We start from the raw sequence: 17,219 nt of genomic DNA on the forward strand, positions 1-17,219 counted from the left end.
TAGTGATATCTTCATGCTAGTTCAGGATACAAGAGTATACAGAAGATTTGAAGTGAACATTACTTTTTTAAGCAGGATAAAAATGAATGTCACATTGAAAAGTACAAATAAGGAAACTTTTACTGATGTTAAATTTTCGCACAAAGTATCAAAAGTATCTTTAGTAGAAATACAAAATAAAATGTAATAAAATAATTAAAGCACCACTTACCAGCATAAGACAGCAGATGGTCAGTAAATTGAGTTAATAAATAACATAAAGTTAATAAATAACATAAACATTATCATCATCATCATCATCAAATTCCTGCCACGTTACCCTCAAAGGGTGTACAGGATATGACAGTACTACATGAAAAAATTACATCATTACTAACTTCCTATCTACAATTTTCCTCCAAATCAGTCTGTTACTAGTCAAGACTCCAACATTATCAGATCTTATATTTCTATCGTCTAAGGCACTTTGTACTGTATCAATCCACCTATATCTTGGTTTTCCTGACAACCTGGCAGAGAACACTTGTTTTGCTAATCTTTCTTCTCCCATTCTATTTAAATGACCATACCACCTTAGATTAGCTCTGCTAATGCATTCCTGGATGCTTACAATGTCAAGTTTTTTCCTAATATCCTCATTTTTAATATGATATTGCCATTGATGCCATCTGTTCATGCCTCGAATCTTTCTCAGGACTCTCATATCTGCGGTCTCTAGACTTTGGTCAAGTGTTTTACTTCTGACCCAGCTATCAGATCCATAAGTTAAAACTGGTTTGAACACTGTCTTGTATACAGCTAAGTTCCGACTAATTTCTCTCTTATTCCATATGAATTTATTCAATTGACTTCCCACCATACCAACTTTGCTGATTCTGTTGTCTATTTCTATATTGAATTTACCATCTTCAGTAAAAATCGTGCTTAAGTAGATGAAATGTTTTATTTGTTCCACAGGTTCTCCATTCACAACACAGTTGACATTTTCAATGCTTCTGCCTATTTTCATTGTCTTTGTCTTTTTATTGCTGACCTTCATACCATATCTATTACAACAGCTATTCAATTTAGTCAGAGAATCTTGCAGACTTGTAGCGGATTTATTTAGAAGTATAACATCATCCACATAAAGCAAAGAGCTGACATTAACATCTCCAATTTTGATATCAGGTTTAATACCACTTTCCTTCATAATGTGATCCATATAGATACTGAATAACAGAGGGGATAATGTACATCCTTGTCTCACACCAGATTTAACATTAAACCATCTTCCTGTACTTCCTTCAATTCTAACTGCTGACTTACAACTCATATAAAGACTCAAATATTGCTTGATATAATGCCCCATTGACACCATATAACTGCAGCGTATTGAACAGCTTCTCTCTTGGCACCTTGTCATATGCCTTTTCCAAATCGACAAAACTTAAATACAGATCTTTGTTATATTCCCAGGCTTTCTCGACTATTTGTTGTAAAGTGAAGATCTGATCCTGACAGCCTCTATTTGGCCTGAATCCAGCTTGTTCTTCGCCAAGCTTTTTCTTCCACAATTCTTCTCAACCGTTTCTCAAGTATACTTGCATAGATCTTACTAGGAACACTCAGTAGGGAAATACCTCTGTAATTCTCACATTCAGTTTTATTTCCCTTTTTATATATGGGTACTATGAGAGCTCTACTCCAATCATCGGGAATTCGTCCCTCTGTCCAGGCTTTCTGAACTATGCAGTGCAGCCACTGTAAGACTTTTATACCACCATACTTCAGCATTTCTGGTCGAATATCATCTACTCCTGCTGCCTTTCCACATTTCAAGCCTTTGATGGCTTTTTCTACTTCAAGTATGGATATGTATTCCTGACTGCATGCCTGGTCAGTGTTTTTTATCACTGTGCTGTCATCATTGCTTGTTTCATTTAGCAGTTTTTCAAAGTAATTACTCCATACTTCAAGGATATCTTTTTCTCCAGTTTTCATGTCACCTTTATCATCTCTAACTCCTTTTACAGCACTCTTTTCTCCATTCCTAAGCTTCTTGAACAACCTCCAGAATATATTGCCACCTTCTTGATATTTATTTTCTATATTCTTGACAAAATCCTCCCATGACTTTTGTTTAGCTAGTTTTACATACTGTTTAGCTTTCTTACATTTGTCTCTGTATTCTGTAAGAGTAAAAGTTGACTTATTTGCCAGGAACTTTTGATATGCTTTCTTCTTTCCCTTCACTGCCTCTTTAACTTCCTGTGTCCACCAGGGAGTTCTGATTTTTTTATTCTTGCACACAACTTCACCACATGCCTCTCTGGCAGAATCAATCAATGTTTTCTTCAGAGTTTGCCATTGAATCTCCAAGGCTTGATTCCTTTTCTCAAACTCTTTCATTTTCTTTTCAATAATCTTTCTGTATTTTAGTCTACAGTTCACATCTGACAGCTGCTCAACTTTTATTCACTTTAAAACTTTCTTGCATGTTATTCTTTTCAATATGAAATTCAGTTTTATCCTGCTCAAGACTAAATAGTGATCACTTACAATTTCAAATCCTCTGTACACTCTGGTGTCCTGCACCAGGGAGAAAACATCACTATCAACAATAACATAGTCAATGAGACTTTTCTTATTCCTAGCCTCTTCTCTCCATGTGAATTTGTGCACATTTTTATGTTGGAACATGGTGTTAGTAATAACCAGTCCATGTCCTGAGCAGAAATCCAACAGATATTTGCCATTATTATTAGCTTTGCTCTTTTCACCAAATTTTCCCAAAATATTTTTGTATGTCTCACAATCATTTCCTACTCTGCTATTTAGATCCCCAACAAGGACCAACTTTTCCTTTTTCATTGTGTCAGTTGCTTTTTCTAAAGCATCAAAAAATTCCTCCACTTCTACCTTAGTAGAACCTTCTGTTGGACCATAAGCACAAATAAGTCTCTTTGTCCAGTTCTCCATTCTCATATTTGCCCACATTACTCTACTTGAGACTGACTGCCATTCAAGAAGATTAGCCTTGTATTTTGTGTTGAATACTATGGCTACCCCTTCTTTTTCTTGATTGTCATTGCCTGAACATAACATTTTGTATTTATTGCTCAGAGAGATCTCACCAGTTTTTGTCTTTTTTGTTTCAGTCACCCCTATTATGTCGATCTGGTACTTATCTAATTCCTCAGCTAGCTCCATTTCTTTACCATTCAGGCTTCATACATTGATAGTACCGATCTTTAACTCTGGTGATGTTGAGTTGGGGTTTGTTTTCAGATTTGTTCCAGTAGCTGACTTTTCGCTGTTCGCCCTGGTTCTCTGGCAAAAACAACGGGGGCCTTGTTTAACCGGGCGACGCCTCAGCTGGCATGAAATTTTTTCATGTTGTACCATCATTTTTTATTTTGGTTTAACCAATAAGAATACAGTTTGGTCGGCTAAATCCCAAATTGCCAGCCCATCCTCGTTCGTTCAGTATCCAAGTAGATACCCAACAGGGTGCACCACGAGAAGGTGAGGATTGGGCATTAGGTCAGAAGCCCTGGTCGGTTCTCCGCATTCCTTTAAAGGCTATAAAACATTAATGAGATAATAATCAGAAAATTGTAGAACCAAACTCTTAGATAAAAGTAGATTCTTTGTAGAACGGTTATACAAAGAGAGCTGTGAGGCCTTTCTACACCTCCAGATATGATGGCCTTTGGTTATTCCTACAGGAAATATAGTATAAATCAGAGGTCGCCAAAGTCATTTGCTCGTCGATCCCTTCAAGCGTTTCTTGACTTTTTATCGACCCCCTATATTTTACTATTACGTAATTATAATAGCACAAGCAAAAAAAGACGCTTATGTGAGTTTTTAGATTGTTTATTTTATAGTTACAGTGTTTATTGTATGTATAATATTGTATATATTACTATTACTACTACTATTACTATCACTAGTAATATCAGTGATATTACTGAACTACTGGTATTAATATCACTGGTATTGCTACCAGTACTGCTCAACTCTTCAACATAGAGGTTTAGTTCGTGAATGAATAACGATCGAATTATAATATGTATGTTGATGAATTTTAGAACATTAACGCGCACTTGTATGTCAATGCGCAAAAATGAGACTAGAATCGAATACTTGTAATATCAGTAAATAAGAACCACGCATGTGTTAGAAAAACAGGTGTTTCATGCCCAGATGGAAAAGATCACAAGGAAGGACAAAATTTAGGTGGATTGATTTAATCAGAAGTGCCCAATATTCGATATGGCATTAACTAATAGACAAACAAATAATAGAGTAATTTGGAGGAAAAATGTTGATATGAGATTAGTAATAATGTAAACTTAATCATGTAGTACTGTAATAATATAATGTACACCCCTTGAGGGTATATATCAGGATACTGATGATAGTTTGTTTTGATAAATAGTTGAAGAGAGAGTTTGGAGATGGAGTGAACAGAGTTACTTTTTGACATACCTTTTGTTCCATGTGCCTAAGAAACAGCTTTTCTCGATGTTCCCTAACAACTGCATTGTCCAGCTTTTCATGAAAAATGTGTATATATGGTGATGGTGTGCTATAGTTTCTTTTACCTCTCATGTGTGGAATCGATATGCAAAATACATACCTGCTGTCACGAAGTGTTTCTTAATCTATAATATTTTTGACTTCTTTACTATTGAAGGTTGAAGTTCTGCTAATTCTTTCCTTTCAAAAAGTATGGTTTAATATTTCAGAGCTTTGGGAACGTTTCTTTGAAACAGAACTTAATGCACATGGCCTGTTATTTAGTCTCCTATTTTTTGGGAGCAGAAAAAACAGAGTACAATACACACTTTGATCCCCCCCCCCCCCAACCGGCCATGATGTCTATAGACATCCAGCTAAATCTGGATACAATTCTGTAACACCCGTTAAATAACAAGGATAAGAAGTGCAATTTGGTCTCATTATTTCATCTGCTTCGGCCAGTAGGGAGGTTAAAAGTATTACTTGTCGAATTGAAGCATCAATATTGAAATCTTGACTGACTAAGCAGATTCTGTGAAATTTTTCCTTTTATTCCTTGTACGTATTGTATATATCACAAAGTGAAGCTTAAAAAACAATAGTTTGTTATAGAAACAAATAAGATCCTTCAGCAAATTAAATACTAGAATAACTAATGGTAAAACAGAAGCTTTAATGCTTATCAATGAAGTATCAGAAACTTATGTACTGTAATTTTCTGTGTGGATTTATAGGTTGATTATCAACTCATGTTGCTATTTTTAGAAAAGAGTTGACAATGTACAGACAGACCTGAGATATGTAAATCCATTCTTACATAAGAAATGTAAGCTGGCCTGGTTGGCTTAGTGGTTAGTATATCCGCTCTCCAGCCAGAAAGCTGCAGGTTTGAATCCCACTATGGGCATGGATGTTTGTGGTTGTCTAAAAATACTAGTGGTGGTGGGCAGTAGATGGAGTTGGCATAAATGATGATGGTAGTTGCAGTTCGTAGTATAGTTGATAGATTGAGTGGTGGAGACAGAGTTGTAGAGTAGGTGCCTTCCCTCAGTGAGTCTTTGGACTCCCTGGAGGTGTCATATAGTAATAATAAAATTTCTGAGATACACAATATTTGCAGACAGCGCTTACACGCAAATGGTATGTGCAAGTTAACACTCAGCTGCATATCGTGCATCGTCCCAGTTCTCAGGTGTCTCTTGCTGAGACCTCATCTATATAGTGTTGTGCTTATTTTCATGTTTTTTCTGAATATTATTTGGAATGGCTGGTGATAAACACGTCCTTGAATCAAAAAACCACTTCGCAAATATACTGCAATCTATCTAGTGATGAAATTATGGATAATAAAGAAATATGAAGGTAGACAAAGCTTATCAGGTATAGCACATGAACTCAGTCTTGCAGTATCGACAATGTGTTGGCAGCACTAAAGTGCAGTCAAATTGTAAAATATTTGGTATCTTTATTTTTAAAAATTGTCCAACTGGATATGGGTGTAAAATGTATGTATCTTTTATTTGTTTAATACAGGATGTTTACCATTTCATTTACTATTTAATATTTCTGCATTGCATTAAATGTTTGTTTTTTGCACATGTGTTTGACATGACAGTATTATGAAAGGGTTGGAGGGAGGGGGGAATCCAACTTAGGTAAATTTCGACTTGTGTAAAGAGTTACTGAAGAATGGTTTACTTATGTATGTCAAGGAATGTGTAATTTAATTAGTGCTTCCTTGTAACCAATCAGAATATATTTCTACAACTATTTCCTTTTGATGTTTTAAGGATACTTGTGACATAAAGACTGAATAATATAATCACGTGAGCACAAGAAAGATATTTAATTAACCAAATATTTCGCTCTGGAAATAGCAGACCATCTTCAGTGGCACTACAAGAATAGTTTTAGTATTCCACCTTGTATATATTTTTTAAAACTGTTCTTGTAGTGCCACTGAAGATGGTCTGCTATTTCCAGACCGAAATATTTGGTTAATTAAATATCTTTCTTGTGTTTACGTGATTATATTATTCAACTATCTCCTTTGGCCTAAATGACAGCAAGCAACTGCCCTTTGGGGCAGGCTTTTAACCAATTTCTGATATGTCGCAACAGGAATATTCTTCCATTCCTCATGCAAAGCTGCCTCCATTGTTGATGCTGACAATGGCAGCTGTGGCTGGAATGAATTTGAGGTCTGATGGGGTTGAGGTCTGGACTATGCATGTCATTCAACATTGTTGAAATGTTGGAGCTAGCCAGTCCAACATTTCAACAATGTTTTGTGGAAACCAGTCTTGAACATGCAGTGCAGTATGGCATGGAGAACTGTCATGCTGAAACATGCAAGTATCATTGCTGAAGTACTTCCACAGCGTGGAAGTTGACCATTAGATATCAGGGTTTTTGGCACGTCCATCAATGGAACATACCCAAACTGAAATGGTGATGTTTCCAACTGAAACATCCCCATTCCATTACTGAGCCACAACCAAACTTGACAGTTGGAATGATGAAATGCTGCTGGAACCATTCCTTGGGTAATCTCCAGATCCAAACACTACCATCAGAGTGAAACATTTAGAAGTGTAATTTATCGCTCCACAGAACCTTTTCCAATGATCTGTGGTCCAGGAATGGTGTGAAAAATGCCAGTCCAAAATTGTTTGGTTTGATGTTGGGGCGAGAAGGCCTGTTTGCATCAGCTCAGCTGTGGTAATCTAAGGTATACTCTCTGCAGAAAGTTCTAGTGCTGACAGAGTTCCTGCAACATTTTTCAAGTTGACTACAAGGTCTGCAATTGATGACATGCAGGACGCGCAGACATTCCGAGACAGAGCTTGTTGATCTTGATCAGTGAGCCCCATCAAATTTCTATCTATGAATGACAAAAGCAATAGTGGATTTCAGTATACTAGATGGGTAGCAATATCATGGACAGAAAGACCATGATATTGCTACCTGTAGGATGGTAGTTAGGTGATATGACACCTACATCCTATGTTGGAAGTCTGTCAGTTCAGCTGAACATGACATCTTGTTATCGAGTACAGTGAAACAACATGTGGCACAGCCCACCTTTTATTACCAGAGTTATGCAGACACTCCCTGAATATTTGCATGTGGTAGGATCTGAAATCTGCATGGCACATAAGGTGTCCAAATACTTTTTGTCAACGTTGTGTGAGTGTACGTATTAATATTTACTGTTCATTGACTTAATATTGCTGCTGTACTCTTTATTGGAATTTGTGAAAATAAAAACCAAAATTTTTTTGCCCACAGTAGCTTGAAAAAAATAATTTCTCAATAACTAGTGGAGTGGTGCCTCAGTGTCTGTACTAGGGACACTTCATTTTTATTTGTATATTAATGAATATGAAAAGATTTAAGGGGGGGGATATTCAGCTGTTTGCTGATGATGCAAAACTAGGGAGAAAAATGTCTAAATCATCTTGCAGGATGATTTAAATAAATTGGCACTTTGGATGAAGGATAATGATTGTGAATTTAATGTTACAAAATGTAAGGATATACACTTCAAGTTGAAAAGGTTACATACTGTGTATCACACTGATGGTATTGGATTGTAGGAAATGGATGAGGCTGGAGATTGGGAGGTAATGATAGACAAAGAGTTAGTTCAAAAGTTGTATTGCAAAAGTTGGTTATATAGCTCAAAAGATTACTTGGATGCTGAAAAACACACAAGTAAAGATAGGGAGGTTATTGTCCCTCTTTATAAGGCTATGATTTGACTGCAGTACACAGATTTGGTCACCTGGATTTCTTTTAGATCAGGAGGTGGTGGTGAAGATTCATGAGTGACCAAGCTGGTAATAGGTCTGTGGAACACTGTCTGTAAGGATGGATTGAAGATGTGTAGGTTGTTAGTCAATAAGTGGAAAAGAGGGGACATGATAGAAACTTAAATTATTCAAGGTGTTCTGTAAGATTGACACTAAGGAAATGTTTCAGTATATGATAAACAGAGAAAGAACTAAGAGTTATATATGGAAGTTGTGTAAGAGTGTGGTTAGTAAGGATGTGAGGACTAATTTTTTGCATGAAGAGTGGTGAATGAGTGGAATGGATTTCCAGAATTAGTTGTTGAGTACCTGACAGTGAATGAATTTAAGGATAGGTATGATAGGCTTTGTGTGTATAAAAGTTATCATGGGTCTAATGATGGGTCTCCAGGCTCCATGGAGATATCTGCAAAATAATAATAAAAGATAATTTCCAAATCAATCTGTTGACAATTTTTCAAGTTACTCATGCATAAGTTTACATTTGCAAAGTTAGGGTGCTCTATGTCATAAATTATCTCCAAGTTACGTATTTAAAGTCTTTTACAAATGACTGACTGTAACAGAAATATCAGATTTTAGAAAAAAAATTCTGATTCTGATATCAGATCAGAACATTCTCAAATTTTTAGTTTCATTATGATTATTCAATATACATCTCTATTTCTCATATGTAATATTTAAGGACTAATGATGAGACTGAAAGTTTGATGTTTAACTTGAGCACATCATAGAAAATGACTATTATTCTTTATTTTTTTTCATGTTCATGTATGTTTTCAACTGAATTAAGTAAGCCATTTAAAAATTTTGATATTTTGTTGTGTAAAATCAATAAAAAAAATTTTAGTGTAAGACTTTGTTTTGGCAAGGAAGAAAGGAGGAAATCCTGGACTCAAAGTTTTATCTTTGAAATCTGAGTGAAACCTTTATGTCCATGTAGTTTTGTCATCATTTATCATAGAAAATCCCCCTCCCCAATATCTGTTTTACTATTTTGATATTATATCCATTTTTAATCAAGATGTCCTTGATATATTAGCTTATTTTCTCTTTCATCAGATGCCTAAAATTGGTACATATATTTTTCAGGGCTGTTACTTCTAGAAGCAGACTTGCAGCAACATATTTGAATATGTAGTAGTAGTAGTATAAGTTTATACTACTTTCTTAACTGGAAAGCATGTGCTATGTTTTTTTTTTTTTTTTTTTTTTGTCCTGATTTTTGGAAATTTTAATAAGCTTTGTTTTGGTTTTCTGGTATCTTTGATGTTTTATTGTTCATAAGATGATTGACTGTGTTCCATAGCTGTTGGTAAATTCATATCTAATTTGAAGTGAATATTGTAAGAGTTGCAATTAAATAACAGATATTTTTCATCTGATAGCACCAAGTAATGCTCCAAAGTGTTTCCTAGTATAGGTATGGTTTTTATGTATGTACATTATTCTTCAATGTGAAGAACTTGGAAATCATGTTACTATCCTTGTGTCTTAGGAAGATTATTCTGTTTAGACATGATATAATCTGTAATATGTAATTTCTAATTCATGAAAATTAGATGTGGGCTTTCCTTTTCTCTCACAAATTGCCACCCCTAAACTTCTGTTGTTATCCATATTATTATTATTATGTAGGTATCTCCATGGGGTCAGAAGACACATCGTGTGAGATCCATTTATTCATACACACTAGTCATCATTCATACAATACTTATAATCATACTTCTCCTTAAACTTATTAACTGATGAACAACCACCTCTGGCAACCCATTCACTATGCTCCAAGCAAAAATACTTAGTCCTAACATCCTTGCAAACCACACTCTTATACACCTTCCACTGGTGAATCTTTGTTCTCTCCCTTTTTGCCATGTACTGGAAAAGTCTTCAGAATCAATCCTATAAAACCCTTTTAATAACTTAAATGCTTCTATCATATCCCCTCCTTTTTGTCTATCAGCTAATTTTTGAATCTGTTCTCATAAGGAACATTCCAGAGGCCTGCCACAATCTTTGTCATTAGCCTCTGCATCCTCTCCAATTTCTTCATCACCACGGAATCTGGGAGTCCAGATATGTTTGCAGTAGTGCAGATTATTATTATTAATACTTGACACCTCCAGGGAGGGCATCAATTTTGCAACTCTGTCTCCACCAACTACAACGAACCGGAGCTACCACCATCTACACCAACGCCATCTACCGTCCACACCACCATTAGTATTTTCACAGACAATCACAAACATCCATGCCTACAGTGGGATTCGAACCTGCAGTCTTTTGGCTGGAGAGTGGGTACGCTACCCACTCGGCCAACCAGGCTGGCTCCATCTATTTAAGGACACATCTATCCAGATGTATTCTTAAAGCCTTATATAGGGGAACAATAACTTCTCTATTCCTACTTGTTAGTGTTTTCTTCAACAGCCACTCAATCTTAGGTGTGTTTTGGTTATCTTTGCAGTATGCCTGCTAAATTTCAACTCCCTGTTTACAATCATATCCAAGTCCTTGACCTCATCAGTATCCTGCAGTTCAGTTCCATCGATATAGCAGATAGCTTCTGATCTCTTCCCAAAGCGTCATCTTACATTTGGTCACATTAAACTGGCAACCATTTACCTTTGGGCATACTGCTAGTCTATTTAAGTCTTCCTGCAGGATCTTTGCATCACCTTCATTTCCCATTGCTATTTCCATTTTAGCATCAGCAAACAACTGAATATTTCCTGTCAAATCATTTCTTATATTATTGATATACAAATTAAACAGCAGAGGACCAAGCACTGAGCCCTGTGGTATACCACTCATTACTTGCCTTCTCCTGGACTCAACTCCTCCATAAACCACTCTTTGATATCTATCCATCAGCTATCCTTTTAATCCAAATCACCAGATTCATATTCATTCCTATTTGCTCCAATATTTTCAATAGAGTTCTATTTGGAATCTTCTCAAATGCATTTGCAAAGTCTAGCAATATCAGTGAGTAGCCATTTTCCTCATCCAACTCCATTGTCACTTGATTATAAAAAGTAAGGAAATTACTAAGGCAAGACCTATCCTTCACAAAACCATGCTGTCCATTTTCGTATTCCTATCACCCCAGTGCTGAATTCTGTCTTTCCCCAGTTTCTCTAATACCTTTAACTACTGCCACTCCTGAGATGCTGATTGGTCTGTAATTTGCTACTTTCGTATTGGAACCTCCTTTATTCACTGGGACTGTTTAGGCACCTTCCCATTACTGAGGCTTAAATTAAACAGCTTGGTCAGAGGAGCTGATAATTCCCTTGCACATTCTCATAATACATAGGCCAATATGCCATGTGTTCGTATTGAGGTTCTACAATATTTTAAGCACCTCCATTTCTTCAACCTCTGCCCTCCTATCAGTTACTGTCACATCTGGCATTGCTGTCACTACAAAGGTTGTACTCTTGTAAAATGTTCACTTAGTAATTCGACTATTTGGTTTGGTTCTGTTAACTTCGCCACCATCAGCACTTTTTAAAGTCATCCTTCCTTGGTCATTCCTCCTTTTATTTGTCACATAGCAAAAGAACTCCTTAAGGTTTCTTTTGGCCTCATAACTAGCTTTCTCTCTTAATTATCTTTGGCCTTCCTTACCATACCAGTTGCAGATGAGATCATGTGCAACTATATAGCATCCGGAATATGATGACAGAACCCCAATACAAGAAAGCTTAATATGAGAGGACTGTAGAGATGTGTTTAATATAGTTATGCTATAAAACTTTATTTATTTATTCTTTTTTTTATCATCTGTATATTATTATATGTATAAAAAATTTATTTTATTTTGTTAATTTATTAAATATATTAAGTGGATTTGTTAATTTATATTTATGTGTATTTATTTTTATTTAATTTTTTTTTTCACCAGAGGTCAGGCTTGGATAAACAATTAACAAAACATTTAGATTTCTTACTTTTGTATAGTGTCCTGTGCATATGTATGTTTTCCTGATGATGACCTCGATACAGAAGCTGAAACGTGGAGAGTTATTTTCATAATTATAAGTAATTACTCCAATGTGTGTTTTTGTCTCCATAAATTCTTCATAATGAATGCTGACCATAACTTAAAAGAAATTGTCACAATTACATTATTCCTTCACATATAAAGAACAACTATACCAACAAGTAGAAGTATGATGGGCTCACCACTATCACCTAACCTAGCAAACTTTTATTTAAAACATCTGGTAGAAAGTATCTTTGCTCTCAGCCAAAACTATTTGGTTACAATACATAGTGATGTATTTACAGTTTGAAATCGCACATAGCTGGAGCTCCATTCATTTCTACAAAAATATTAACAATTTACATGCTCAAACTCGCATCAGAAAAAGAATCAAGAGGAATTTTCTTTCTCTCCAACAGAACTGAGATGGATCACTTTCCACTTCTATTGAAAACCGACCTTGTTCTTAACACATCAACACCCATCCTTCTGAAAAGTTCGGCATCATAAAAATCTTAGTATCCAGAGCACACAAAATGTATTCTTCAGAGAGAATGCTCAAGCAAGAATTGGGAACCATCTTTACCTAAATGGATACAACTCAAGAACAGCACAAATAATCAACACCACTCCTAGACAGCATCCAAGAGAAGTAAAACTCCAAAGTACTCCCATACCCCATATTCAAGGGCATTGTGGAACGAGTGGTAAAGATTATGAAAAAAATGCAAACCGATTGCTACCATCAAACCCAACAACAAATTAACAGTCTGTTACTCTTTATAAAGGACAAACTTTCACTAATGATAATGCTACTTAGGGGGTGCATACTGAGTACCATGTTCATGCAAGCTGTTGTACTACAGACAAACAGAAAGATCAGTCAATAAATGTCTTTCTGAACATTAAGACCACATACAGCTCATCAAATGGCACAAATCTAGCCTGTTACAACATGGAATAGAAAACAAACGATGAGATCCAGTGGAAAGCACTGAACTATTACACAAATCTATGTACAGATATGAACAATTATTCAAAGAAAGTGCTGAAGCTCAAACATTAATTGTAATGACTGCCTTGCTATTCCTAAAGTTTGGGAGATTATCCTCAACTATATTAAATAGGTTGTATTGTAATTAATTAAATTTATTTTAATCATTTTCAGCTCAATGGTTTTTAACTTGACAAACATGCAACTGCATGTATAGGGGGATTCTAATTTAACATAATGTTTAAATAACATTGTATGTATAGTGGTTCTTAACAGGCACTTAAGCACCCACGATCTTCCAATTAATCTTGGATTTCTTAACTGTAATTCGAGGATAAGGTGGTTAGCCCTATACCTCCCAGAGTGCCCTATGTCTGTTGTAGATGTGAATTTCAGGGGAACGGTTTGCCTGTTCTGGGAGACAAAAAACCTGAGTTTCCAGGTGAACCCCCCCCCCCCCCACCTCAGTATGAGATCAACTAACATTTAGTTGAAATAGAACAGATAAACGTTCCTCATGTGACTGACAGGAATCGAACCCAGGTCTTTCCAACCAAAGGGCTTCATCTATACTGACTGAGCTATGGAGGCTCAACATTTACATTAGTAAACTATAAATATGAATATGCTGAAGTCACTAGTATATAGTGTATTTCAGAGGTTTCGAAATTGGTCTTTAAGAGAGCTACCAGTTTTACATCGTAACTAGTACTGGGTGTTGAGTAGTGGAGGGGAGGTCATTGACCATACAGGATGCTTCAATGACATTAACTGCAGTTTGTTTTCTTATATGATTATTAACATTTCACAATTAGAGTACTAACAAAATGCCTAGATGTTTTATAAAATCTATCCCACATGCTAGATCTTATGTAGACAAAGCTGAGAGAGAGGGGTAGGACACTATAGTATTCTCCCTCATGCTGCATTGTAGCTGCTGATTGTGGGCTGGTCTGAAATTACAGTGCCTTAACTTTGAAGAGAGTTTCTTGGCACAGCATATCAGAATCAAGCAAGATTAAACCTTCAAGAGGATCAAAGGCTTAATTTTGGATAGTGAGATCCCTAATCAGATTCTGCAGTACCTGAGAACTTAGCCATTCTAATAAGTAATACAAGAAGTAACAGTTGATAGATGATATAACACAATAACAGAAGTCATTCGTTATTCCATGGCTCATATACTGCATTTCTGTGTATTAATTTTTCTTTCCATATGTTTAATATTGCCTTTTACATTAATAAATTACTATTTATTTATCTGAATCCTTTCTTTTAGTGTTGCATGGTGATCAGCATTCATTTTGGAAATCATGAACTTGACAACCATGTTATAACACAGTTGTAAAGTCCATAATTTCCAAAATGAATTTATTTCTCTGGTTTATTGGTATTTCTTACCTGTGTTCATAATTAGTTATAAAGAACAAAGAGCTGATTTGAAATCATACATTAAATTGTGATAAAAAGTGCTAAATTGAGTGCATGGATAAAGTATTACCATCAGTTCCAATTCCCCCTCTCCCTTCATGTGCACAGACACACACAGGGTGATTATAATTAAAGTTCACATTTTGAAAGGCTGTAGTTGACTAATTACTTAGCAGAATAATTTAATATTTAACATGATATGTAGGCAATGGAATTTTATTTTGTCAAAAACCAACATTAATTATAAAAGTTGCCAGTAGGACAATACATGGCACTGTAATACTATAGTGGGTAATTCAAAACATCACAAAATAGGGTATGCACAGTGCATTGTGTGTTACACAACAAGATATTCAATATGCTGTCCTGCATTGTCGGCACCATGCTGAAATCGCATTCTCAACCACAGAGCATCGTTTCACTCGAAATGTTGTGGATATGCCATGTAATGCTGGTTTGAAGTCCACTAAGTTTGCTATGTGTCTGCAATAGACAATGTGTTTGAGATATCCCCCACAGTCAAAAGTTGCAGGGGTTCAGATCCGGTGAGTGTGCTGGCCATGTTGTATATGGAAATGGTAGCTGATGATTCTGTCCTCGGTAAATTGTCTGAAGCAACCGCTTACAGGTGGTGACGTGAGGGGGGGGGGGGACATCATCCTGCATAAAAACTGTTGAATCCAGGCACTGATGCTGTTGATGTGTTAGAATCACCTCATTGACTAAGAGAGAGAGAGATGCATATTGCTGGCCATTAACAGTGTGCAGGTATAACGAGACCAGCAGGACTGAGCTCCTCAAAAAAGAAAGGTCTGATGATGAATTTTGTTGTAAAACGACAGTAAACAGTGACTTTTGGGGGAATGAAGTGGAATCTGTCGCACAATGTGTGGGTTTGCAGTTGACCAAATTGTGCATATTCACAGCACTGTCCAGATGGAAGTGAGCTTTGTCAGTCCAGAAAATGTTCCGTGGCCAGTTGTTGTCCAGTTCACTCAGAGCAAGAAACTGCAGGGCAAATGTTTCTCCTGTACACCTATTCAGGATTAAGCAGTTGCTGAACATGGGAAATCTTTGAAGGATAACAGCACAAAATTTGCCTTACGACTTTGGAACTGTGCTTATGAGTTTGTCTAAAGATCGTGCAGTATGCCATGCTGCTTCTTCCTATGACATTTGCTGTCTTTTCTTCCTCTAATGATGTGGCTACTTCCTCCACTGTCTGTTGTTCAATGGGCTTCCATCATCTGCCAAATTTGACACCTAAGAAACCTCTCTCTTCAAATTTACAGATCATTTTGTGTAAACCATTTGCAGTCATAGGATCCATTTTTAATCACTTTAATTTTCTGAACTTTTGCAATGCTGTCAAGACACAGCCGTTATTTTGGTAAAATAACTTCATGAGAGGTGCGCAATCTTTCGGTAATGGTGATATCGTGCTTTAACACAGTGTTAGTTCATTGCCTGTGAGCAGACACTGTGTTAATGCACAATTTCACTGCAGAATGCATTGTGTTCAAGCACAATGCATTCTGCAGCTACCTGCTTTTATAGAAGCTTCTTTCAAAGCATACATCATTGGGGACATTTGTCATTTGCATAAATGGTATGGTCGCAGCGTTTCACTGCACACTAGGAGTATCATACGTAATTTGTGTTGCAGTGCCATGTATCATCCTAGGAGCAACTTTTAGAGCTAACGTTGGTTTTCGTGCAAAATAAAATTCCATTGATGCACATCATCCTGTTACTCAGCAGAATGATATTACATTGTTCTGCTGAGTAGTTACCCAGTTACAGCCTTTCGAAATATGAACTTTAATTACAGTCACCCTGTACATACACACGCACACACACTGAAAATGAAATTAAGTTGAAATCATTGCTATTTTAACAATGCAGAAAATATTGAATGAGAATGAATGGACTCACTTCATCAAGAGTTGAAGTCTTTTTGAGAGAATAAATATGTGTGTGGCATATATATGTGAAGCACTTTTTCTTTTTTTTTCAGGACTTTCTTTGAGCGTGTAATTTTATGTAATAGTTTGGTATGGACCTGTTCTTTGTCTGGCCGACCTGGATTAACTTACCAGGAAGCTTTAGAATCAGAAAGAGAAGCCCGTCAAAGTCTTGCAAATTTTCCTAGTTTTTTAAGGTGTCCAATTTTATTTCTGGTTACGCTGACAAGGAGAGGACGCCTGGCAGATTTATGTGATGATGTATTTGTGTTTGCAAGAGACCGGTATTTTATTGGAGAAAAAGTTGATGTAGCTGTTAATGGAATCAAGTAAGTACTTTACTAACTAATTAATGATATATTTTCTGTATTTTATACTTCCTGTATGTCATATTCTATGTTCATCAGCAACCATCATCAATCCATTGCTGGATCTTCAAAGACCTTTCCAAGATGACTCTTCTGAGGTACTCCTGCATTGGTGGCAAACCTCGAAGATGGGGAGCGATCCACCAT

At 36.1% G+C, this 17,219-nt stretch overlaps 1 protein-coding gene across 1 annotated transcript in view; it reads left to right on the forward strand.

Annotated features, from left to right (window-relative positions):
* Positions 1-17,219, forward strand: part of Acf (ATP-dependent chromatin assembly factor large subunit) — a 383,051-nt gene that overhangs the window by 15,475 nt on the left and 350,357 nt on the right. The window contains exon 2 of the mRNA XM_090399798.1: positions 16,758-17,033. Coding sequence (XP_090255924.1) covers positions 16,758-17,033 — 276 coding nt within the window. The remainder of the gene's footprint in view (positions 1-16,757; positions 17,034-17,219) is intronic.

This window comes from Typopeltis vanoorti, chromosome 10 (genome assembly GCF_054136105.1).
Source record: "Typopeltis vanoorti isolate ZY-2024b chromosome 10, IOZ_Tvanoo_1.0, whole genome shotgun sequence".
NCBI lineage: Eukaryota > Metazoa > Arthropoda > Arachnida > Uropygi > Thelyphonidae > Typopeltis > Typopeltis vanoorti.